We start from the raw sequence: 27251 nt of genomic DNA, 5'->3' as shown, positions 1-27251 counted from the left end.
ACTCTTAATCTCAGGAAACAAACTGAGTGCTGCTGGAGTGGTGGGGGGTGGGAGGGATGGGGTGGCTGAGTGATGGACACTGGGGAGGGTATGTGCTATGGTGAGCGCTGTGAATTGTATAAGACTGATGAATCACAGACCTGTACCTCTGAAACAAATAGTACATTATATGTTAATAAGAAAATAAAAAAATAAAAACACAAAACTTCTGGTTGTTATTAAACTGAGTACGTTTCTTCAGGTAGACTCTGTCATTTAGGAATTATGTCAATTTTTGTGATTGATATGAGTTGCATGTTATTTTTTTCTGCAAATATCAGAAACACAACTAACACAACAACAACAACAAAAAAAAAACCCTGCCATACAGCAAAGAATCTAAAAAGAAAACAAGAGGCTCTGTAAGACAAACTGCTATAAAAATCCTAATGAGGAAAAACAAATACGACATTCTTAAGATTTTGTCCCCCATAAAATTTCTAATGGCTAAAGAACATAACTAGAACTGTAAATACACACTATTAAGGCTCTGATTACATAATTCAAATTCAATGACTCCACCAGCATTACTATATTAAAGTAAACATTTAGTTCTAAAATTAATATTTTCATATGTCAGAGCTCAAGAAAAGACACTGTAACATTGATTTTATTTGAAAATTTTGCCCTAGACTTCTTCACTTTACTGGTTAGCAAACACACCACCTCTTCATTTTAAGTCTTACGAAAGTAGCTGAGCCAAAACCCTTCTCCAACACAAAATAGCAGGCCACATAGAGGAGGAAGCTTTCGAAGACCTGCTACCACCATCCAATCCACCCTGCACCTGCCAACCCTTGTGTGGCTCCTTCAACCCAGTGTCAAACTCTCCCCAGTGGGCCACTATTCTACCCATTTTATAAACAGGTGTTTTTGCAAATGCTTAACAATTTGTGAGGCAACCTTTAAAACTTTCTTATTTCTTATGTTGGACTTAGTAAGTTAGGTGCCCACAAGATGATATTCAAATCCAAAACACATTACTTGACTCTATTTTTATAATTTAAACAATTATTATTCATAAAATCAGTTTGCTTCGAACTTACCACAATCAATGTCTTATCAGATGCAGTTATGGCACAAATCGGATCCCGGGTGCCCTAAAATAAATCGTTATTCTTTAACAAATATTTATTGAATGACTAATCTGGTATAAGGTAGTATGCAATTCACCAAGAAGAATACTCCAATATGTTTATTAACTTAACATTTACTTAATGAGCACCTACTATGTGCTAGACACTGAACTAAGCACTGGAGGCATGCGGATAAAACCTTACCCCTCAGGGATTCCTCAAAAGCCTACTGAGGAAGACAGGGGGCCCAACACCTGAAGACAGCACAATACAAGTAGAGATGTGCTCAGGAGTTGTGAGAGTGATAGGAAGGAACATCTCACCCATACAGGAGGAGGCAGGGAGGCAGAAACCTGAGCTCAGTCATAAAAGAAGAGATGGCGGAAGGACAGACAGCCCTTTGCCAGAATGAGCAAGGGGAGGTCACTCGGTACTGCAACAGCCTGGATGGATCTCAACAGCTTATAAGCTTAGTGCGAAAAAGCCAATTTCAAAAGGTTACACGTTACAGGATTCCCTTCATTTAAAAAATTCGCAACACTCTGGTTTCTCTTCAGATCGCATAAATCTTTCGCCTTTTAAAAAATGCGCAGAGTGACAAAACTTGAGATGGAAACAGATTCGTGGTTGCCAGGGGGCAGGGACGGGGTGGAGAGCAAGTGCAAAAGTGGAGAACTCGCATGAGGCACGTCCCTTCCTGATGGTAAGACGACATGAAACTACGCGCATGGGTGTACATGGAAAAACTAGTGAAAACTGAGTAAGGAATCGGTGGGAGTCCAGTTAACAGTGTCATTACCAATATCAATTTCCTGTTTTTGATATTATCCTACAGTTACAGATGTCACCACTGAGGGAAGCAGGGTAAAGAGGTTCTATGTGCTATCTGTGCAACTTCCCTTGAGCCTGTAATTATTTCAAAAATATTTTTAAAAGTCAAAAGAAGAAAAAAAAGCAGGCCAAGAAAAAAGGTTTTCAGAATAGACATTTTTTAAAGAATTACTAGAATAAGATGCTATTCAGTAAAAACAAATTCTCAGATCTCAAAATAAAGTTAGAGTATTTTGAAATTTACAGATACCAACATTTGCTGGCAATAATAAGATCACCTACTTGAATGGCTTTACTATAATCAAGCACCCCATCCACTGATCCAGAAGGAGTATCATCAACATGATAAATTCTGGAGAAAAAATAAGTGAGAATTTCAAAGATGGTCTAAGTACAGGTTATACCATTTCATAATCTCTAAAACAATTAAAAGACTGGATAATGCCAATTAATACTACTATGTAACATAAATGTCCTGATTATTTTAAAGAGTTCTTGACACAGCTCGATCCCATAAAGGTAGAAACTACCTACCAGGTGTTTACTAGTTATGCAAGTGATATGTTCCTGAAAGTTTTGCCAAAAACGTATTTGAACATTGAATCACATATTTCCAATAAATTTCACTAAGCCCCAACAGATATTTTACCTTATTCTGCAAATGAACATCACTCAGAAATAACTTCAATACACTAAGTTTCTCTTATTTCTCCATAATTTCCCTTCTATCAATGTGCTTAATAAAGGTAAAGCTTAAATGTATTTGGGAAGCTCTAATTAATGGAATTTTTGTTCTGAAATGAAGAATAATTCTTGGGATGCCTGGGTGGCTCAGTCAGTTAAGCATCTGCCTTCAGCTCGGGTCATGATCCCAGGGTCCTGGGCTCGAGTCCCGCATCAGGCTCCTTGCTCAGCGGGGAGCCTGCTTCTCCCTCTGCCTGTTTCTCCCCCTGCTTGGGCTCTCTCTGACAAATGAATAAATAAAAAAATCTTAAAAAAAAAAAAAGCATTCTTATGTTCCCTGTGTTGTGAAGATGCACTCTTTTTGGATTTCCTCCATCTGATACCTTCAATATAATACTATTCACACCATAGCATCTCTACTACTTTACTTGTCTCTCCCACCAGTTGAGGAGTTTCCTGGAGGCAAAGAGCATGTCTCCAGTGCCCAGCACAGTGCCACACACTGTCAGGTGCTCTATGTCTGCTGGAAAAATATTAAAATGAGTGAAGGTGAATAGGGAGGATACATCATAGAGTAGCTATGAGGCCCTCACAAGCTACTTAACCTCTCTGAGCCCCAATTTCTCCATGTGGAGAATAAGGGCAACCTTTTTCAGGGTTTTTTAAGAGGCATAAATAAAATGATGTTTGTAAAGCACATATGCACAGAGCCTGATCATCAAGAAGTCATAGATGGAATACAGTCACAAGAAAATCAAGCCATTTTCTGTCTTTAAAATATCATGAAATTTTATCATTGTTAAATTGAAATCATAATTGTACTTTCATCAATATAATGAGATCAAGTGTTAAACAGCAATGTATTAAATGCAGAAAGAAAATATATTAAAAAAAGAAAATAATAAATTTAGAGGTACCAGGTTTCTGCATTTTAATACATTTCTATTAAGTATATCCAGCTACTATTATTATTCTACTTAGTTATCACAAAATAAAAGTCAAAGGTCAGAATAGGCGGTCTCTCAAGATCATGTGACCATCTTCCCTCTCTTAAAACAAGGAAGGTGCTACAAGAAAGGCCAATCTGAGTAAGCATTTCAGAGCCAGATCAACCTGGCTCTATGTCCCATTTCAACTTATCAGCTAGTGACCTTTGGCAAATAAATTAAGCTCCTGTGTCTTAGTTCCCTCTCTGAAACAGGATTAATAAGAGTACTGACTAGGCTTACTATAGTATCTAGCATATTAGAAGTACTCAATCAGTGATGGCTGTTCTCACCATCATCCACCATATTTTACAGATGAGGAAACTGAGGCCCAGAGAGAACCTGCCCAATCATTAAAACCAGTAAGTGTGTCCCAGACAGAAACAGAGGGAGATGCTGCCATCTTAAGCCAGAGTATCTTTAGCTGGCTCTCAGAGGACACTTACTCTATGTAGAGGCTGGACTTTTCAGTTCCAACTTTGTCCTAAGACCTCCCTGCAGACTGTGGTTCCCTTGCTTATTATTGCTATACCACTGTCACATGCTGTCCTGAGAGAGGCCGAAGGTTCTTCCTATTTAGACTTTCAGAACCACTAAGAAAACAAGATACCGTATTTTTCAACCGTTTGGAGGTTTTTGTTTTGTTTTGTTTTGTTTTGTTTTGTTTTAGAGAGGGAGAAGTGGCGGAGAGGGAGGGAGGGAGTGAGAGAATTTAAATAGGCTCCATGCCCAACACAGAGCTCAATCTCACAACCCTGAGATCAGGCCTAAGCCGTAATCAAGAGTCAGACGCATAACCAACTGAGCCACCCAGGTGTCCCTCAGCTGGTTTGTTTTGGTTTGGTTTGGTTTGGGTTGGGTTTTTTTTGTTTGTTTGTTTCCATATGAATTCACATACCTAAAATATTTTTACTGGGGACATTTCTCCTATCTTAGTACATGAGTGAGTCTTAAAGGGAAAGGAAGATTGCATTAAGATCTCAAGCATGTGTGAGGGAAGATGCTCTGACATGACCCCTGTTGCCCACTCCCACCAACACAGACCTATGCCCTGATTAAGAATTATTAGCTTGGAACACTCAACAAAATGCCTTATTTAAAGGCTTAGGGTAACAACAAAAGGGCAAAAAGAGTATCACCAACAGAGACAATATAACTAACAAAACACAGTAAATGCATCTGTACCTTGAAACTTACTACAGGGAATCCCCCCATCCTAGCTCTTAACTTCTCTATGTGGTAGAGCCCCCTTTGTCACTTAATCCCAGATTCCCTCGAATCCACGGCAAGAGAAAGAAGCCAAGTGACCAGTTCGCCCCACCTGAAGACCTCCTCCCTATCTAAGAACCTGTCTAAGAATCTCTCCTGTGGAGACTGATACTAGAATCACCCCCACCCTTCTGGAAACACCTATCCACTAACCCGTAAGAATGAAGCTTTGGTTAGGCATTCAATTGAACAATCATATTTATGCTTTATCCTAATATGGTAAGTATAGATGTGAGAACAGCTATTTCCTTATAAAAACACAGATTTCCACTCTTTATCTCCAAGGGCTTTCTTTAATTACACCACGCTACCTCTCATCTATTTTGATAAATTTAAACAAATAATTTGAAAGGTTTTGAAATTAATGGAAAAATATTATTTCTAGTAACCAAAACAATCTACAGTTCTCAAGCATGACAATTTATAATTAACTATGTCTAATTTAAATGCGATATGGTTGAGCTACTAGAAACCATACATCAAAAGATATACCTTTCTCTCCCTTCTTTTCGAGACCGCGTGATCTGATTAATTTCCAATGCTGTGAGCTTCTTTGCCACACGATACTGCCAGGTATAAAATGCTTCTTTTGAAGCCGCTATCACATGCGTTTTGGTCATTGCAACGAATAACGGTACTATTAAAAAGAGCATTAAGACAATTAGGTTACAGTTACACAGAAACGCAGAATGTTTGTGCTGCAAAGGAATTCAGTGAGCACTGCATTCAACTCCTCATTTCAGACAATATACCTCACACACAGTCTCTAAAATCAAAAAAGAATCAAAAGCTCGTAGAACTATACAAAAATGTTACATCAAAATGGATCAAAGACCTAAATGTAAGAGCTAAAACTGTAGAAATCCTAGAAGAAAAAAAACAACTTAGGAATAAATCTTTGTGACCGTGGATTAGTCAAGAGTTTCTTAGAGATGACACCAAAAGCACAAGCAACAAAACAAAATGGAGATGATAAACTGGACTTCATCAAATTAAAAACATTTGTGCTTCAAAAGACTTTTTTTTTTAAGATTTTACTTATTTGAGAGAGAGGAAGATAGTGAGAGAGGGCATGAGCAGTGGGAAAGGGAGAAGCATGCTCTCCGCAGAGCAGGAAGCCCAACGTGGGGCTCGATCCCAAGACCCTGAGATCATGACCTGAGGCGGAAGGCAGATGCTTAACCAACTGAGCCACCCAGGTGCCCCAACATTTGTGCTTCAAAGGACACCATCAAAAAAGTGAAAAGACAGCCCACAGAAGAAAGTATTTGTAAATCATATATGTGATAAGGAATTGTTTCTAGAATATGTAAAGAGCTCTTAGAATTCAATAATAAAAAGATAAACAGCCCAATTAAAAAATGGGCAAAAGATCTGAACAGACATTTCTCCAATGAAGATATACAAACAGCCAGTAAGCAAAGGAAAAGATGTTCAACAGTATTAGCCATCAAGCAAATGCAAATCAAAACCACAATGAGATACTACTTCCGTCCCATTTTAATGGCTAAAATCAAAAGGCTAGACAATAATGAGTATTGCCAAGGATGTACAGAAATGGTAAGAAAATAAAGTGGTGCGTCCACTTTGAAAAATAGTTTGGCAGTTTCTCCAAATGTTAAATACAGAGTTACCACAGGCCCCAACAACTCCACTCCTAGGTACATACCCAAGAGAAATGAAAACACATGTCCACACAAAAGCTCACACACAAATGTTCAGAACAGCATTGTTCATAATAGCCAAAAAGTAGAAATAGCCCAAATGTCCATTAACTGATGAATAAATCAACTCCCACTCCTTCCACCTGTCCCCACTATTATTACTGCTTGGTTTGGGCCTTTATCCTTCCCTACAATCTCACGTCTTATATTTCCTCATTAATTTAGGAAAGAAAATTCTCCAAAGTTCCTTCCTAATTTCAGAAATATTCTCCTAAACATGTAACTTTTTTTCCTCTTTTTCATGTTTTTCTTTTTTTGAAGATTTTATTTATTTGACAGAGAGAGAGAAAGAGAGAGAGCACAAGCAGGGGCCATAGCAGGCTCCCCACTAAGCAGAGAGCCCTACCCAGGGCTTGGTCCCAGGATCCTGGGATCATGACCTGAGCTGAAGGCAGATATTTAACCAACTGGGCCACCCAGGTGCTCCTTTCTGTTCTGTTTCTTAAAGAACATTTAATTAGCTCCTACTGTGTACCCTTTGATGACACAGTCTTATCAAATCTATCTCAAAAATTTTTAAATGGAGGAATAAAGAAGTAAAATAACTTGCCCATGGTCGCAAAACAAACTAAACACCATAAAAGTAAGCACACACATTCACACAAAATATGTAAAAACAAACAAAAAAATCCTTCATAAAAGATCACTTTAGTACCTGTTTTCTAAACTCATGAATAATGAGAATAGTGTAAAACTTATGTTTTATTAAATATTAAGCAAAGTACTCGTACGGCCAGAATAAAGGAATGGTGTCAGTAGTAGCTCTACCATTTAGGGAGCTCTTGCCACAGTCCAAGAAGATATTTAAGGCAGGAAGAGACTTAGAAAGTGGACAAAGAATTAGAAACCAGACGAATGGTAAAATGTTAATTAAGTAGAGTACCAACTTTGGGTTTCAAATTCAAGAATTTTTATATGCTAAGTAATTCAGTTACTTGAATCATACTAAAAAAAAAAACTTTTTCATTACAATTGTCAAGATTGTTCTATTCAAAACACATACTATTGTTGAACTCTAGAGGGAGCCAAAAGCCTTTCCTGTAGGGAACAAGCGGTTGAAAGGCAGTCCTGGAGAAGGGGAGCAAAGCCCTGGGGAGTGCGGAGTGGGATGAATGAGCACGCCAGGCCCAGGCTTTGCTCAGCTTTCTCTGACCCCGGCTCTTCACTAAATCCTAAGACCTTTGCTAAATGTTTAGTAAATTCTACCACAGACACATTATCTAATGCCAACTATTATGCCCTTAGTGTGATTTAAAGGAAGCTCACAAACTTTTAAACTACTTTCTAATAATACAATTTTTCTTAAGCATATAAAAGCATTCCTCTATCCACTGTTTACCTACAACTAAATTATATTCATGTTCCTTTTTTTTTTTTTTAAGATTTTTTATTTATTTGAGAGAGATAGTGACAGAGATAGCAAGAGATAGCACAAGCGGGAAGGAGGGAGAAGCAGGCTCCCGCTGAGCAGGGAGCCTGAAGTGGGACTCAATCCCAGGACCCTGGGATCATGACCTGAGCCCAAGGCAGACATTTAACTGACTGAGCCACCCAGGCACCCCTGTTCCTTTCTGATACATCCTAAATAATCACAATAACTAATCGTTAGCCTGATTAATTCAAAAGTAAAATGTTAGTGGTTCATGGAAAGAGTCAGACTTTGGGATTAAAGCAACAGGTTCTTGCTTAACTCTGTGGCCTTAGAAAAATCACTTATTCTCTCTGAACCTCAGTTTACTCACTGCAACTGAAGATGATAATAATACCAACCTTATACAGCTGCTTAAAGATTAAAAGAGATAGTAAACATAAAGCATAGTACAGTGCCTGGAATAGAATAAAGGCTTAATAATCACTTCAAAGCCAATATTTATTGAATTTTAAATGTATATATATACCAGGTACATATTGTAATATACTAATTATAATCACATAGTTACATATAATATATAATTGTATTAATATATAATGAAAATACTCCATAGTATCTATTCTCACTCACACAACTACTCCTTGAGGTAGGCATTATTATCCCCATGTAGCAGATGAAGACAAAGAAAGATGGAGGAGTTAAATAACTTGCTGAACACACAGCTGGAAAGTGGGAAAAGGTGGGACACAAGCCCAGTTAAACTGGCTCCAGAAGCTGTGTCCTTAACCACTATGGCATCATGCTTCTCATTAAGGGTTAATAAGTATTAGATGTGGTTACTATTATTTTCTTTACTTTTATTACCTACATAGGTTTTTATAATAAAATCACACACAAACCCACCAGTCAATATAAAAAACAAATACAAATGTATCTGAAACATACATTCTTTTGAATCAGTAGGGTAGTAATTTCAGCAAATTCATATAGGTAGATAATCCTACCTACAAAAATTATGCTAGATATTCATTAAAAGATCCAACCCATCCAGGTGGATTCATTCTTAGTTTCCTAGAACTAAGCCTCCAGGAAAAAGTTAAGAATCCAAATTTTAACAGATAGAACATTTTAGAAAAAGAACACAACCAGGATAAAAGCACTCCACGCCCTTCTCAACTATTCATTATCTACAAAAAAATTTCAAATATCTAGAATGATTATTGGGAAAAAAATTTTTAAGAAAATGACAGTCTCTTCAACAAATGGTGTTGGGAAAATTGGACAGCCACATGCAGAAGAATGAAACTGGATCACTCTTTTACACCATACACAAAAATAAACTCAAAATGGATGGAATCCATCAGAATCCTAGAGAAGAACACAGGCACCTCTTTGACATCAGCCACAGCAACTTCTTGCTAAACATGTCTCCAAAGGCAAAAGAAACAAAAGCAAAAATGAACTATTGGGACCTCATCAAAATAAAAAGCTTCTGCACAGCAAAGGAAACAGTCAACAAAACTAAAAGCAACCTACAGAGTGGGAGAAGATATTTACAAATGACATATCAGTTAAAGGGCTAGTATCCAAGATCCATAAAGACTTACCAAACTCAACACCCAAAAAAACAAATAATCCACTCAAAAAATGGGCAAAAGACATGAACAGACATTTCTCCAAAGAAGACATACAAATGGCCAATAGACACATGAAAAAATGCTCAACATCACTTGGCATCAGGGAAATATAAATCAAAACCATAATGAGATACCACCTCACACGGGTCAGAATGGCTAAAATGAACAAGTCAGGAAATGACAGATGTTGGCAGGGATGTGGAGAAAGGGGAACCCTCTTACACTCTTGGTGGGAATGCAAACTGGTGCAGCCACTCTGGAAAACAGTATGGAGGTTCCTCAAAAAGTTAAAAATAGAGCTATCCTATGATGCAGCAATTGCATTACTAGGTATTTATGCAAAGGATGCAAACATACGGGGCGCCTGGGTGGCTCAGTCGGTTAGGCGTCTGCCTTCGGCTCGGGTCGTGGTCCCAGGGTCCTGGGATCGAGCCCCGCATCGGGCTCCCTGTTCGGCGGGAAGCCTGCTTCTCCTTCTCCCTCTCCCACTCCCCCTGCTTGTGTTCCCTCTTTCGCTGTGTCTCTCTCTGTCAAATAAATCAATAAAATCTTAAAAAAAAAAAAAAAAAGGATGCAAACATAGTGATTTGAAGGGGCAGCCCAGATGTCCATCGACAGATGAATGGATAAAGAAGACGTGGTATATATACACACACACACACACACACACACACACATAATGGAACATTACTCAGCCATCAAAAAGAATGAAATCTTACCATTTGCAATGACAATGGAAGGAACTAGAAGGTATTATGCTAAGCAAAATAAGTCAGTCAGAGAAAAACAAATACCATATGATTTCACTCATATGTGGAATTTAAGAAACAAAACAAATGAACATAGGGAAAGGGAAGGAAAAATAAAATAAGATGAAAATTGAGAGGGAGGCAAAACATAAGAGACGCTGAACTCTAGGAAACAAATTGTGGGTGGCTGGAGGGGAGGTGGGTGGGGGGAAGGGATAATTGGGTGATGGGCATTAAGGAGGGCACTTGATATAATGAGCACTGGGTATTACATGCAACTGATGAATCACTAAATTCTACCTCTGAAACTAATAAAAAAAAATTATGCTTCCATTAACTGAACTTTGTAACACTAAGGAGGAGTAGTTACTAGGCAAGCAAGGATATAAAATAAAACAATCTAGGAACTCACATATAAGTAAAACCTGCTTGTAATATTTTAATGCTGAGGCCTGAAATAAATGTCTACATCTGTAATGTTCCCCTACTTTCCTATTCATTTCTCAGCCCCTTAAAGAGCTGGTAAACTGAAATTGCACTGACATGTTTTCATCAAATTGCCTTTTTCTAGATTATATGGAGGACTCAGTGCATGTGTTAGAGACCATCATTGGAAAGCCACCGACATGCTCTCACCAAAATGGCCAAAGTACAGGCACCTGGTACTTTCAGGCACTTTCCATGCCTCCAATCCTCTGCAAATGCTGTTTTCTCTCCTTAAAAAGTCACCTGAAGAAATACTTATCCTTCAAAATTCAGGTCAAATGAAACTGTCTCTAAGTAGGAAAGATGTCCCTGCTGTCCTTACTCACCAACATCCACTTATCCTAGCACACAGATGAGGAGCAGTAAGCCAGTGTTCAACTGAGTAACTATATTTCATTATTTGTTTAAATATCCTACAGGAAGTTTCAAAGTCAATTTCTTATAACTCCAGATACCCGGTGCAGGACCTGAAACTCACTGAAGGTTTGCTAAATAAATGAATTATCATTTTCTATTTTCATGATAGAAAATAAGTATTTTCCATATGTTCAATAAACATTTGTTATGGGGCAGGCATAGAGTTAGGTAGAGGAGATACAGAAATGAGTAAGACATAGATCTTTAAGAAGCTCAAAATCTTGTGGGGAAGACTAACAAGAACATCGATAATCACAGTGCAGAGTAAAAAGCAGTACTGTGAATAGAAGTGCGCCAAAGGTATTTTAAGGAAGCAAAGGAAGAGCACCAAAAACGGGCACCTAACTCCTTCATGTACAGAACAAGAGTTCCACGGACTAAACTTCTATAATAATGTATAAAGTTCTTTAAAAAAGTTCCTATAGAGGGCGCCTGGGTGGCTCAGTCGGTTGAGCGACTGCCTTCGGCTCAGGTCATGATCCCAGGGTCCTGGGATCGAGTCCCACATCGGGCTCCCTGCTCTGCAGGGAGCCTGCTTCTCCCTCTCCCACTCCCCCCTCTCTCGCTGTGTCTCTCTCTGTCAAATAAATAAATAAAATCTTTAAAAAAAAAAAAAAAAAAGTTCCTATAGAGTTTGTCAGGAGGAAGAGTAGGTAGCACAACAAAAATTACACTTTCCAGAAAAACATCAGTTACATACTTTTTTCATTTTCGCCTCTGGCCCTCATGAAAATTTGGCATACAAACTGAAAAAAGGAATTTTACAGGATATGTATGAAACAAAAATGTTGAGTCCTTGGCTGGGTTTACTGCAGACCAATGAAAGAACTGTTTGTTAAAATTTCAACCAGCGAGACTGCAAAAAAAAAAAAAAAAGTTTCGAGACTCAAAAATACAAATAATCATGCCCTCAAGTATTGGCCATTTTATGAAGGTGAAGGATTGACATCTGGCTTTATGAAAAAAAAAAAAAAAGACTACCTGTGATTAAAATTACTTTGAGGCTAACCCTATCATCATTATTCTATGTTAAAACTTTTGATATCAAAAGAAAAAGCCTATAATCTAAAGACTGACAGAATTCACACCTTAAAGACTATTATGTTTCTAACAGAAGACATTCATGTAACAAGAATCTGTAATAATTTTAAGTGAAAACTTTTAATAAGGAACACTAACATATACATGTGTGCACATATATAAACATATACCTAAGTAACAATGAACGTAAGACATGAAGCTGAAAAGTTTCACTATATAAAAGTGAGTTACCAAGACCCTGAACAGAGAATATAAAATCCTTGAAGCCAGTAAGTATTTCTCTCATTTGCTTGTATCACCCAAAGAGTTTAGCAAAATATACTTAGAAGACAGACACTAACATCTGATTAAGATTGAACATGAAATCTAAAAAAAAAAATGACGAGCTCTCAGATTCAGAAAATAATTCAATGGGTTTTCAATTTTTGAAATCTAATAACTTTTCTAATACCATATTCAATAAACTACCACACTTAAAAAAAAATGTTACTTTTGGAAGTTGCAGTGAAACGGCAACGAAATATTTGGTAATGATTTTTAACAAAAAAACTTAAGAGTAAGATGTGCAATTTTTTAATGGCGACTTTCATAGCTGTTAGCTAGAAGAAATGGTAAATCTAAAGTAACAAATGTCTTCTGAAAACAAAAAGGAATTTGTGAAAGCTGTCCCTATTAACTGACTGATTTCATTAGAAAAATCTGGAAAGAGCAAATGCACTTTTACAAGCAGCTAAAGTGTTTTTATGGGAGAGAGGTATTTACAAGCAGTTTATTAATAATAAAAGTGGTTTAACAGCAAAATCCTTTCTACAATCCTCAGTTTATTACATGCTAATCCTTATGCTGCATACCAATTCCTATACAATTATATTTCCCATTGAAAGCAAATGATGGCAGTATAGCATTCATGAGATTACTGTGGCTTTTAGATACAGTAACCTATAATTTATTGTATTAAACAGGATACTTCTAACAGTGAAGTGGAGCATTATTAATAATTTTACCACGACAATAGGCATAAACTGGTGCTAGACTTGGCAAACCAGGAAGAATGGTCATCCTTATCTTGGAGAATACCATTTTAATTAATAATACCATTGTTAGGTTTTTAAATTAGTGTTACAAATAAAGATTGATTAAAAAAGGAATAGACATTAACATTTCCTTACCAATATCAATATACTTGGGATCCAAAGGTGTGCCAATAGAATTACAAAGAACAAGCACAAACTGTGAACAAAAAACAAAGAGTATCAGAGCTCCTGCTTCTTTAAAATAAAGGAAACAATGCTTAAGATATCATGCTTAGTATCACAACTGGGAAATAACTGATAAAATTGTTAAGTGCAAAGAATATAATCTACAGCATTAAACATAAAGAAACATGAATTAAAATTAAACCAAGGCTGATTTCTCAATATAAAGGAACATTGTGGTTTTTAAGAGGCCACCTAAGAAACGCAAGTACACTGGCTACTTTTCATTATTTACACTTCTAAAACTTCTGATCAGCTGTAACCTCAAAACTCATTTTCATCCTGTGATCAGCTATAAAAGAACTAATTTAATTTGTTACCGTTGCACCAAATGTTCCCATCTCGTTCTCCTCCTTTGAAGCAATATAAAAAGGACATGAGAAATTCAGAAAAAATCAGTTAACTCAGAAAAAAATATAATCCAATCTAGTGAAAAATGACTTACAATGCCCACTAGTTAGCACAAACACAATTACCAATAATTAATATTAAGGAAAATAATCAAGTATAATGCACACTTTACACCATATCATTCTAAAGTGATAATTTAATTTTACTCTCAGTTACCTTTTCTATTATCTTGTGCTAAGAATACTGTTTTACTTAGATATTCTCCTGAAAAGAATGATTTCAAATAAACCAATTCTCTATGTACTATTTACATATAGTCTTTCTCTCTCTTTTTTCAGCTTAAGTAAAACTTCTTTGATTTCATAAATATAAACTAAATGGATCTTTAGGCACTGTCGGTGGGAATGCAAACTGGTGCAGCCACACTGCTGGAAAACAGTATGGAGGGTCCTCAAAAACTTAAAAATAGAGCCAGCCCATGATCCGGGAATCTACACTACTGAGTACCCAAAAAATACAAAAACACGAATTCAAAGAGATAAATGCACCCTTATGTGTACTGCAGCATTATTTACAACAGCTAAACTATGAAAGCAGCCCAAGTCTCCATCAATAGATGAATGGATAAAGAAGATGTGGTGTATAGATACATGCAATGGAATATTACTCAGCCATCAAAAAGAATGAAATCCTGCCATTTGCAACAACATGGATGGAGCTACTGAGTATAATGCTAAGCGACATAAATCAGAGAAAGACAAACACCATATGATCTCACTCATATGTGGAACTTAAGAAACAAAACAAATGAGCAAAGAAAAAAAAGAGAGAGACAAAGCAAGAAACACATTCTTAACTATAGAGAACAAACTGATGGCTACCGGGGCGTGGGGGGGTGGGGAGGAAATAGGTAAAGGAGATTAAGAGTACACTTATCATAATGAGCACTGAGTCATGTACAGAATTGTTGAATTACTATATTGTACACCTGAAACTAATATAACACTGTATGGGGGCTCAGTTGGTTAAGCGACTGCTTTCGGCTCAGGTCATGATCCTGGAGTCCCAGGATCGAGTCCCGCATCGGGCTCCCTGCTCGGCGGGGAGTCTGCTTCTCCCTCTCCCACTCCCTGTTTGTGTTCCCTCTCTCGCTGTGTCTTTCTCTGTCAGATAAATAAATTCTTTAAAAAAAAAAAAAAAAAGAAAGAAAGAAACACTCTCCTTCCTGGACTTTTCAAAAAAAAAAAAATAATAATAATAATACTGGAATTAAAGTTAAAAATTTAGAGGCACCTGGGTGGCTCAGTCAGGTGAGCATCTGACTCGATTTCTGAGTCCTCATGCTCAGGTCATGATCTCAGGGTCCTGGGGTCAAGCCCTGCATCGGGCTTCATGCTGAGAGCAGAGTTGGCTTGAGATTCTCTCCTTCTCCCTCTGCCCTTCCCCCCCTTCCCTCGACCCCGCTCACATGCAGGCACACAGGTTTCTCTCTCTCTCTAAAAATAAATAAATAGGGGTGCCTGGGTGGCTCAGTCGGTTAAGCAGCTGCCTTCAGCTCAGGTCATGATTCCAGGATCCTGGGATCAAGCCCCACATCGGGATCCTTGCTCTATGGGGAGCCTTCTTCTCCCTCTCCCTCAGCCTGCCTGCCGCTCCCCCCGCTTGTGCTCTCTCTCTCACTATCCCTCTCTCTCTCTGTGTCAAATAAATAAAATCTTTAAAAAAATAAAATAAAAATGAATAAAATCTTTTAAAAATAAATACAATTAAAAATTTAAGGAAAAAATGTTTAAGAAAAATTTTTAAGAAACTAAATGACAAAAATTGTACCGAAATATAATTTATTCTTCTACTACTTAAAATAAGCTGATTTACTGCCACAAAGTACCACAAATAATGTGTATTTTTTAATCCACATATAATCTACATGCTCAAGGTTAAAGAATGAAGTAGTTCCATAAGACTTATTAAAAATAGAAGTTCCCCACTAACTTCCCATTTTCTGCTCCCTGAAGTAACAACTTTCAGCTCCTTTAACTCATCCTTTTGATATTTACCTCCACAAACCTAAATAATGTGTTTATGATGCTACTTCTTGTTTTGTTCTGTTTAGATCTGGGACATTCTCTACTGACTTCCCACTATCACAGATAGGTATGTAACTCTCTTTCAGCCCCCTTCCCAGCCCCCAACACAGCGCACACCCCTATGCCTCCAGCTTCCCACCTACCATTTTGTTAGATCAGAATTTTAGGGGTTAATATGGTCATTAAGCACCAAATAAAAGGCTCTTTTTAATTAAAAATCCATTTAACTAAAAAAATCCATTTAAAAAACATCATTTTGACTATGTAAGTGTTATTCATAGCTGAGTTTTAAGTATGTCACGATTTATTCTCCTTTCAAGTGCATTTTGCTTTCCCTGTGGTTGGTAATTGTCTTTATTTTTTTCTCTTTGCTAGTTTCTCTGTATTGATTACTAACTTAAGTCCCCAGTTACCTCCCAGGTATGTGTCTCCTCTCAAGGGTTCAACCACATTAAGTGTTCTATTAATTTCATCTTGAGTTTCCTTTGGAGCCATATGACGTGCTGTCATCTGATGACGTGCTAGGCATGCCACACACTGTCAGCTGGTACCACTCTTCACCATTGCTGTCGGGTTATCCAGTTTCATCTTTTTTGGTCTAGTCCTCATTTTGGTTGGCCATATCCTGAAGTAACTAAGATAAGAAAGCTTGAAGATAAATTTTTGGTGACCTTGTACATCTAAAAATGTCTTTCCCCTACCCTCATTTTATTTTATTTTTTCACACAACACAGGAAGCTTTATTCATCCACTCCATTCCAGAGAAAGGCAGGCTCACTTTAGTATGCTGTCCTCTTGGGCTTCTGCCAGTTCTCTCTCAACCCATTCTGTTCATCCTGCTTCTTTTTCTCCTCAGCTGCTCTCCTCCTTTCCTCTTCTGCCCGAGGTTTCAGGTAACTTGAGCTTGGCTCCGTAGGCAATGCCGAGGAACAGGCAGAGCAGTGGCCGAGATTGATGAGCAGAGACCTGGACAGGCAACACCATCTTGTCCAAAACCTTCATGCTGGAAGCATAATCTGTCTCCTACCTTCACTGTAATTCATAGTTTGCTTAACATATAGAATTCAAGATGGGAAATCATTTTCCCTCAAAATTTCAAAAGCAATTCTCCAAAGTATTGCTGTTGACAAGTTGAATGCCATGATGACACCTGACCCTATGAAGTCTGTTTTTCTGAAAGCTTATAGGATTTTTCTATCCCCAGTGTTCTGAAAGTTCACAACGATGTGCCTTGATGTAGAAATATTTCCATTCACTGAGCTAGGCACTTTCAATCTAGAAAGTCAAGGGAAATTTTCTTGAATATTTTCTTCAGAATTACTCTCTTCCACTTTGCCTGTTCACTGAACTTCCAGGTCTGGTCCTTTGATTTTCTTATCTATTCACTCCTGTTTTCCATTTCCTTGTCTTTTTGTTCCGCTTTACAGGAGTTTTCCTTCATTTTATCTTCTAACCCCTCTGCCAAATTTTTCATTGCTGTTATCATAATTTCCAAAAACTTCCTTTTCTATAGCATTCCTTCCTTCTTTTATGGATGTAGTATCTCTTAACTCTAGGAAGAGAATTTGAAATTATTCTGCATTGTTCTCCTCCCTGCATAGTCTCTGCTTCCTCCCAATTCTTTTCTCCTTGTGTTTATTTTTTTGTGTCTGTTAAATGAGATGCTTTTCTCAAATGTCTGACAATCCTTGTCTATCTGCTTCTATTTAAGAGTATGACACTAAAAAGTTGTTTGGAATCTATTTGTTTATGAGTGAGCCCCATGACTCTGGTCTTCACAGTAAGGTGATGGGGCAGGGAGCTTTCCCCGGTGACTCCCCACAGGAGTAACTTTAAGAGGTCTCTTCTCTTGAACTGGTCAGATTCTTCAGGCAGGACTCTTTATATGTTTTGTTTTTAATTTTCTCCTTCTTGCATAATCTCTATTACTTCCAAATTGTTTTTCCATTCGTTTCTTTCTCCTACCAGGTACCATTAAGTCCTGTGTCTCTTCAGGATTCTGGGATGAAAACTGGTTTCTTCTTTGCTTTCTCCATTGATGACTTAGGATTCAGCTTTCCTAGGTCTGCTAAGGTAATTACCACTAATCCACCTACTCTTTAACCTCTAAAACTATGTTGCCATTTCCTCTCCCTTTCTGGTCCCTATGGGCTTATGACTTTTTAAAAAATACCTTTATTGTTGTTTTGTGAGTTTCAGGAGAGAACAGGGCCAAAGGTGGCTGTTCAAATGGCCACCTTAAACTAAAAACTCTATACTTTTTAACGGGCTAAAATAATTTATAACCCAGCCAAAGACAATGGTAATCCTTTTTAAAAAAAAATTTATAAGTTTCTGCAAATATTTAAATTGTTAGCATACTTTTTAGAAAGGCATTATTTACATTATTTATTTTACCCTGTGAGACATTGATTTTTAAAGCAATGTAATTCCAAATAAAAGTATATTTCTCAGTGCCAAAGCTACCCAAAGTGTTATAATGGTCATCATTACATAATTTCTTGAGCGTTTATACTAGACATCTGGATATTCATTTTTCCTTGTGGAATTTTAACTTGGAAAAGGAGTATGGCATTTTAAATATATTTCAGAGACAAAAAGCTTCCATACTGACCTGGTCAATATGAAATGCTAATGGATTAGCTGATAGGAGAAAAAAAACAGGGGACAGAGAACCAATGGAGTCACATAATTTTCCAAAACAGAGGTCTAGACAGACATGGCCAGTAGACCCAATACTTTGCTGCACCTACCAGTACAGAGGCTATGCTTAAGAAGGTAGAGGTTAACCCATCTTAGCTTTAACATATAAAGGAACACCCACCTGAGGATGATTTTCATCAGCTTTTGTAGCCAAAATGCAGAAATCTCCACAGGTAGTAATAGAAATGAGACTTTTCACATATTTAACATATTTCTCATTGTTTTTCGTATCCCAAAAGATAACACAATACTCTGGACGATCAGGTCTGGTATAAGCATAAACGACAGTATTTGAGCAATAACCCCACTAGGAAGAAAGGAAGGAGCAAAGAACAGGAGGGAAGAAGAGAGGGAGAGAAAGAGAAAAAGAACATTTAACATTGGGAAAGAAAAAAGAAAAAAAAGAAAAATCTTATTATATACTGTAGATATGTGGTTTTTTTGGTGCTGACCAAATATCTTCTTCAGGAATAGAAGACAGAAGGACTGAACATTCAGCTTAATACCTTTTCTCACTGAAATAACAACAACAAAATCTAAAAGCAATACAGTTATCAAACAAAGAATGTACTACAAAAATAAATTTAACTTTCCTCATTTTCATTTGTAAGATTTAAGCTTCAGTGGTGAAAATTTCAGATTTTTCAATAGTCATTACCAGCTGCATGGGGGGACAACAGAAGAGTGATCCCCACCAAAAGTTTATACCAAAACCTAATGATGTAATGTATGGTGATTAACATAACATAATAATAAAAAATAAATAAATAAAAGTTTATATTCTGGGTCCCCAAGCCAAAATTCAAAAACAGATGCTTTGCCTTTTCTCCCCATCCACATTTTCTACATTTGTTTTTACCAAAGTAACATGTGCACATAGTTTAGAGTCAAATAATTCTATGTGGCTTCTTTAAAACAAAAATAAAATGCAGATCCCACTGACTAATTTCCTCCCAGGGGCAGCCATTTACAACTCTGAGCTTTGACTGTTTTGTTATTTACCTCCATATCACTTATGTATGAGATAGTGGAACTTAAAGAACTTAATGGAACCTCTTTCTCTTGAGCTAACTCCCCCAATATATTCATGTGTAATTTTTAATAAATCAGTATTCGGAGTTGATATTATTATGACTGTGTTTACTATCCAAAACTAAGGCATATTTACTTTTTATACTATGATTACTTTTTAAAATAAACTTTTTAAAATAATTTTAGATTTATAGGGGCGCCTGGGTGGCTCAGTAGTTAAGTGTCTGCCTTCGGCTCAGGTCATGATTCCAGGGTCCTGGGATCGAGCCCCGCATCAGGCTCCCTGCTCGGCGGGAAGCCTGCTTCTCCCTCTCCCACTCCCCTCGCTTGTGTTCCTGCTCTTGTTATCTCTCTCTCTCTGTCAAATAAATAAATAAAATCTTAAAAAATAAAATAAAATAAAATAATTTTAGATTTATACAAAAGTTACAAGGATGGGGCACCTGCGTGGCTCAGTCGGTTAAGTGTCCGTCCCTCGATTTCAGCTCAGGTCATGATCTCAGGGTTGTAAGATCGAGACCTGTGTCAGGCTCTGCACTGAGTGTGGAGTCTGCTTAAGACTGTCTCTCTCCCTCTCCCTAGCTGCCCTCTCCCCCCGCTCACACATGCTCTATAAAAAAAACTCTTTTTAAAGTTACAAGGATAATACAGAGTTCCCTGTACTCCTCTCCCTATTGTTAACATCTTACACTACTGTGGTACATTTGTCACCACTAAGAAACCAGCACGGATCCAGTCCTACTAACTAAATTTCACGCTTTATTTGGATTTCATTAGTTTTTCCTTAATGTCCTTTTTCTGTCCCGGAATCCTATTTGGCATACATTATGCTTAGTAGTCATATCTCCTTAGAATCCTCTGGGCTGTGATGATTTCTCAGTCTTTCCTTGTTTTTAATGACCTAGACAGCTTTAACGAGTACCGGTCAGGTATTTTGCAGAATATCCTTCAATCTGTGTTTGTCTGGTGTTTTTCTCCCGCTCAGATTGGGATTCTCAGTTTTTAGTGAGCCCATGACAGAAGCGAAGGGCTCTCCTCATGTGCCACCTCAGGGGGTACACAATACCTGTGTGACGCCGCTGACACTAGCCCTGACCGCCAAGACAAGGTGGTGTCTGCTAGGTCTCTCCACGGTAAGGGGACGTTCTTTTTTCCCCTTTCCATACCCTGCTCTTCAGAAGTGAGTCACTGAATGCAACTCATGTTCAAGTTAGGGAAGCCGGGGACCAGAGGGGGTAGCATCTAAGTAATTCGAATACTTCTGTAAGGAAGCTTTGTTTCTTCTCCTCCATTTATTTATTTAAATAATTTATTTTAGATCAGCTTTTGCTTGTGGACATTTATTTTATAATTTGGTTGCAATGCAAAGTTACATCATTTATTTTGTTGCTCAAATTGTTCCAGTTTTGGCCATTGGGAGCTCTTCCAGGTTGGCTCCTTTGTCTCTTTGGTATGCCCTATCCTTTTGTGTTTTGAGCACTTGCTTACTTTCTGGCACTGTCAGAGACTCCTGTATTTTTCCCACCCTAGTCCTAGAATCAGACAGTTCTCCAAGGTGCTTTGCCTTTTAAAAATAAAATAAGTTTTTCATAGTAAATATTCTTAGTAGTTTACCAGATTGAGTAATCTCATATTCTGAACTTGTTTTGGGTCAAATGTTAAATTTAAGATAAAATATTGATTAGTATTGGGGCACCTGGGTGGCTCAGTCCGTTAAGCATCAGCCTTCGGCTCAGGTCATGATCCCAGGGTCCTGGGCGAAAGCCTCGTGTTGGGCTCCCTGCTAAGCAGGGAGCCTGCTTCTCCCTCTCCCACCCCCGTTTGTGCTCTCTCTAAGAAATAAATAAATAAAATCTTTTTTAAAAATATTGATCAGTATTATCCTGCTTATTCTCATTTTCCCCTTCTGATCCATTCTCTCGCTGCCTTTTTTTACCCTGCTGTTCCCTGGAGACTGACTTCTATGAACTCCAACACATAGGCTACCTTGCCTTCTGGTTTCCAGTTGGGTCTGGCCAATAGAAGGCACCAACAGGTAGAGAGATGGGCTGACGTATTTCTTCCCCAAAACTGTTTCTACACAGCCAGCCGGCAGAGGCTGTGCTCCCACAGGATAATCCCTCTTGCACAGCCACAGCTCTAGTGGGTTCCAGGAACAATACTTTCCTACCTTGCCCACTGTTGCTAATCCCTGGATGCCTGCGTTGTCATCCCTTATAGGACCCATTAGCCATGCCCGTACCTCTGTAATAAACCCTCCATCAGTCTCTCTTCAGTTATTCTTTTCAGTGTGTCATCTGTTTCCTGCTGAGACCCTGACTGTTAGGGGTATTTTATTAGTTATGTATAGTATTCTAGGAAAGTTTTCAGGTTCTAAAGTCTTCACACTAAAAACGTCTCCTTTCATCTGATTTCTAAAATCAAGTGGCTGTGAACACATGCAAGAAACATACATTATACTTTGAGCTGTAGCAAAACTGTTTAGTAAAAACAGCTTTTTTGGGCGCCTGGGTGGCTCAGTTGGTTAAGCGACTGCCTTCGGCTCGGGTCATGATCCTGGAGTCCCTGGATCGAGTCCTGCATCGGGCTCCCTGCTCGGCAGGGAGTCTGCTTCTCCCTCTGACCCTCCCCCCTCTCATGCTCTCTCTATCTCATTCTCTCTCAAATGAATAAATAAAATCTTTAAAAAAATAAAAATAAAAACAGCTTTTTTTTTAACAACTGCTCACAATACTCACCTTATAATCAGGTCGAATGTTTGCAAAATATATAAAAGAATCAACAGCTAGTGCAATTTTCAGTCCTCCTCCTTCCCAAGATAGTGCAGACATCTGCTTTCCAGGAACTTTCAAGGTACCCAAATGCTGAAAAAATAATTATATTTAACCTAAAATATCACAATTAAATAAAATATAAATTACCACCAATCACTTCATAGGGATCAAAGGTGTTATAAAAATTATTTTGTGAGGGGCGCCTGGGTGGCTCAGTTGGTTAAGCGACTGCCCTCGGCTCAGGTCATGATCCTGGAGTCCCGGGATCAAGTACCACATCAGGCTCCCTGCTCGGCGGGGAGTCTGCTTCTCCCTCTGACCCTCCTCCCTCTCATGCTCTCTGTCTCTCATTCTCTCTCTCGCAAATAAAATCTTAAAAAAAAAAAAATTATTTTGTGAAAGGTTACTACTCACTTCAAAATCATTTTCCTTGAATTCTTATAATGAAAAACATACTTATGATAGGAGAAATTTACAAACAAAAGCGAAAGAATTCAGTATCAAATTTCATCAAATCCAAGATGCCAGAGATCTAAATATGCATATTTATGTATAACTCAGGAAGAATAAAACATACTGCTAATTAAAATAGGAAAACTTTGATTATAAGATGCATTCCAGGACGCCTGGGTGGCTCAGTTGGTTGAGCGACTGCCTTCGGCTCAGGTCATGATCCCGGAGTCCTGGGATCGAGTCCCGCATCGGGCTCCCGGCTCAGCGGGGAGCTTGCTTCTCCCTCTGACCCTATCCCCTCTCAAGCTCTCTCTCTCTCTCTCTCTCTCTCTCAAATAAATAAATAAATAAATTAAAAAAAAAAAAAGATGCATTCCAATTTTGGAGTTGTAAAAAATTCTGCTTCTTGGGGACACCTGGCTGGCTCAGTGGGTGGTTGTGGGTTCGAGCCCCATATCGGGTGTAGACATTACTTAAAAATAAAATCTTTAAAAAAAAATTGTGCCTCTTGGGATGAATGAATTATTGTGGTAGTAAATGCAATCTTTAAGTCTGGTCTCTCTTTCATCCTCCATAGCCAATCAGTCACCAAGTCCTATTGCTCTCACTCTCATCTATCCTCCACTGCCCCTCCCCCCTTTCCTGAATGAACTATGGTAATGGTCTACTGCAATCTTTACCTTGTATCTCTTTTCTCTTTCCCAGCCTTTACCCCCCAAATTCAATATTTGTTCTACTGTCAAAATTACCTTTCTGGAACACAAATCCAATCATTATCTTATCCTGCTTTAAAAAAATGTTTAATCATTTTCAAAAATCAATAGCTTCCCACCATCACATTCTTTAGCAGAGTATACAATGCCTCTTCCCATTTGGCTCAAAGCTATACTCTTTGGCTCAGTACCTCACTATTTAGCCATAATTCCTGTGTTCTCCCTCATGAGAGGGCTACTGTGCCTCCAAACTTTTGACCTGGATAATAGACCTTCTGCCTGAAATCTTCCTTTCCTCTCCCTTGCCTCCCCAGCCTTACTCTCCCTTGTGCTCCTGGAGCACAGTCTCCATCCTCCAAGATGCAACTTTAATATTGTTTCCTGCCTTTTCCTTCCTTCTACAGGTCCAGAGAATTCAGAAAGTGAGCTACCAGAGAGCACTAACTTCATCATATTCACATTTATGTCCCTATCCCTTAACGGATTGCTTGATAAACAGGTACTCAATAAATATCTATTAAGTAAATAAATGTATCATGCACTCTAATGTCTTCATATATGAAGACATGCTAGAAACTTTTAATTACAATGATATCAAACCAACTTACAGCTTTAACTGTAACATAGCCCATTTTATGGCTAAATTAACAAGTGAATAAATTAATACAAAGACATTTTAATGTGGCCATAAAAAGAAAATACTGTAAATCTATGTTTTGACAGACCCAAGAATTTTAATAAATCGTACTGCTGTCCCTTGTTCTTAAGCAGATAGGCTCGCAAGTCAGGTTTAACGTATGAAACTCCATTTTGCCAGGGAAACCGATGGGGGTAAAAATGTTTTAACCTAGGAGGGTCCACTCTGTCTGTCCTGCTGCCTGCATGAAACCAGAGGGAGCAGGCAGGCTCTCACAGCATCACTCCTAGGAGTGACGAGCCTCACTGGGAAGAGAATAAGGCCATCTCCCAACCCTGCAGGCCAGCCAGGTGATGGCAGCAACACCGAGAGAAAACCAACTTGTAGTAAGCACTCACCTAGCCCTGGGGTAGGCATTTTCTCATTGTTACCTCCTGTAATTTTTACAACAGTGCCATGAGGTATTACCTTTATTTCAGAACATAAGTAAACTGAGTCTCAGAGGTGAAAGAAGTTCTCCAAGTGAGACGACGCTGTGGAAATGGAATTCACAGCCAAAGCCAGGCCAACCTGATGACAAATCACATGCTCTGTCATCCCCTTCCCTGGCTAAGACCACTGTATAAAAACCAGAAGACTCAGGCCTTCAGAATCAAAAGCAAATTCTTCCCTGAGGTTTCCTTAAGGTTAAACCTTTAGATAACCTCCTTCTAAGTTACCTTCCCTATCTTAATAACATAGATCCAAAGTAAGATCCACTCATTCAAAAAAATACCAAGTGACTAATATACCCTGAGGAACTATGCTAGATACTTTTAATTACAAGCATGCCAAACCAACCTACAGTTGTCAATTTAACACATAACACACTGTTTTGCAAGATAAATAGGCCTTAGAATCCATGTTTTTCCACTTAGAAAAGGTTAAACTACCAAAAATAAGCAGATAAAATAATGATAAATAAGCCAATGGTTGACAAAAATAACCAACAAAGAACATGAATTAAGAACAAATTCAGATTTTTTTAAAGATATTTTTTAATTAATTAATCTATCCATCTATCTATTTATTTATTTGACAGAGAGAGCAAGAGAGCACAAGCAGGGAGAGCTGCAGAGGGAGAGGGAGAAGAAGACTCCCTGCTGAGCGGGGAGCCTGTCTCAGACCTCGATCCCAGGACCATGAGATCATGACCTGAGCCAAAGGCAGACGCTTAACTGAGCCACCCAGGCGCCCCATGAATTCAGATTTTTAATAGTTAGGAACCTTGAGAACCATACTTCAGTTTTCCCTTAGCTTTTAACATCTACCAAAAATATTAGCTGGCAATGTACAATCTATTCTCTACATCACATTCTACTGGGTATTTTGAGACATTGATTCAAAAGCATGAACTGATACCGTTTCTTACCCTCAGAGAAATTATTAAAATGTATTTTAAAATATTAAAACAACTGGGGAAGGCTTTTATGTAGCAAAAACACATATTATTGAAGTCTATGGTGAATTTATAAAAACCAATAGGGACTAAATAGAGTCTAGAGACAGAAAATAAAACAGGCAAAAAATTATTAAGCTTAGTTACTAAGTTCTCACTTTACAAATTCTTTAAAATTCACAATACATTAACTCTCCTATTTGATATTTTCCACTACATCTTCAATAAAACTCTCCTTAAAAATTAAATTCATTAGGGGCACCTGGGTGGCTCAGTAGGTTAAGCAACTAACTTGATTTTGGCTCAGGTCATGATCTCAGGGTCCTGAGATAGAGCCCTGCTTTGGGCTCTGCAGTCAGCAGGGAGTCGGCTTGTCCCTCTCCCTCCCCTTTTGCCCCTCCCTTTCTGCCACGCACACTCTTTCTCTCCCTCAAATAAATAAATCAAATCTAAAAAAAAAATTTAATTAATAATACTACTAAGAAGGATAACACATGCATTTATGAAAACAATGCTTGTATTCTAATGTAGCATCACTTAAGATTAGTTATTAAGATAGATTTTCTTAAAATAGTTGTTTATTCCTCAACAAATTAAAACTGTTAGAAGACTGAAGAAGGGAGGGGCGCCTGGGTGGCTCAGTTGGTTAAGTGTCTAACTGGTAATTTCAGCTCAGATCATGATCTCAAGGGTCCTGGGATCAAGCCCTGCATCAGGCTCCACACTCAAGGGAATCTGTTTGGAATTCTCTCCCTCTCCCTCTGCCCCTCTGCCAACTTGCACTCTCTCTCTCAAATAAATAAATAAAATCTTAAAAAAAAAAAAAAAAAGTCTGAAGGAGGAAGAGACAGATATGTGTGCTTAACATCTATGTACATTTAATATATCACATTAAAAATCCAAAATATTAATCTGAAACAACTAAATTATATTAAAAACAACAAAAAAACCAGCTAGGAAAAAAGATGCACATTCAGATCACAGAGAAAATATTCTAAATACTACTGCATAGTGATTTCTTAGGTGAAACAGCTCATTTTCTAAAGGTACAGAGGATAAACTAAATTCCATGATAAAATACAACTATCAAGACTTAGAAGTGAGGACATTAATCAAAGACAAGATGCCTGTTATTCCATCATTTTTACTCAAAATGTCCCTTTTCAAAAAGGTGACAAGTTTATACCGCTTCCTCCACCTTTTTCCCCTACATTACTCGCTACATAGGAAAGAAAAAAGACATCTACCTCACCAAATGGAGTGTAAAACTGCACAGTGTTTACATCTTTATCCTGAGTGACAACCTTCTGGGAGCCTGCCACAGCTAACACGCTGCCGATGTGGTTCCACTGGATACTCACCACATACATGCCAGTGTCAATTAAAACAGGATCTAGTCAAAAAGAAAAAAATGAGGTAATTGTGGTAAAATACTTAGCCTACAGAACTGTATAATCTTCAGAATAATTTTAAAATATTTTTTAAGTTCTCCACAT

At 37.9% G+C, this 27251-nt stretch overlaps 1 protein-coding gene across 3 annotated transcripts in view; it reads right to left on the bottom strand.

Moving 5' to 3' along the window:
* WDR35 (WD repeat domain 35) overlaps positions 1 to 27251 on the bottom strand; it is a 59318-nt gene that overhangs the window by 21757 nt on the left and 10310 nt on the right. For 2 of the 3 annotated variants that reach the window (XM_081797148.1, XM_081797146.1), the window contains exons 8-15: positions 27003 to 27148; positions 22479 to 22604; positions 18830 to 19015; positions 13888 to 13920; positions 13481 to 13541; positions 5378 to 5522; positions 2229 to 2298; positions 1086 to 1139 (exon numbers count right to left, since the gene is read on the bottom strand). In XM_081797148.1, coding sequence (XP_081653274.1) covers positions 1086 to 1139; positions 2229 to 2298; positions 5378 to 5522; positions 13481 to 13541; positions 13888 to 13920; positions 18830 to 19015; positions 22479 to 22604; positions 27003 to 27148 — 821 coding nt within the window. The remainder of the gene's footprint in view (positions 1 to 1085; positions 1140 to 2228; positions 2299 to 5377; positions 5523 to 13480; positions 13542 to 13887; positions 13921 to 18829; positions 19016 to 22478; positions 22605 to 27002; positions 27149 to 27251) is intronic. The other variant, XM_081797147.1, reaches the window with a different exon arrangement.

The sequence above is a fragment of the Leptonychotes weddellii genome, chromosome 10 (genome assembly GCF_054177405.1).
Source record: "Leptonychotes weddellii isolate Sample4059 chromosome 10, ASM5417740v2, whole genome shotgun sequence".
Lineage (NCBI taxonomy): Eukaryota > Metazoa > Chordata > Mammalia > Carnivora > Phocidae > Leptonychotes > Leptonychotes weddellii.
The sequence above is the reverse complement of the archived record's forward strand: the minus strand, read 5'-3'. Positions and strand labels throughout refer to the sequence as shown.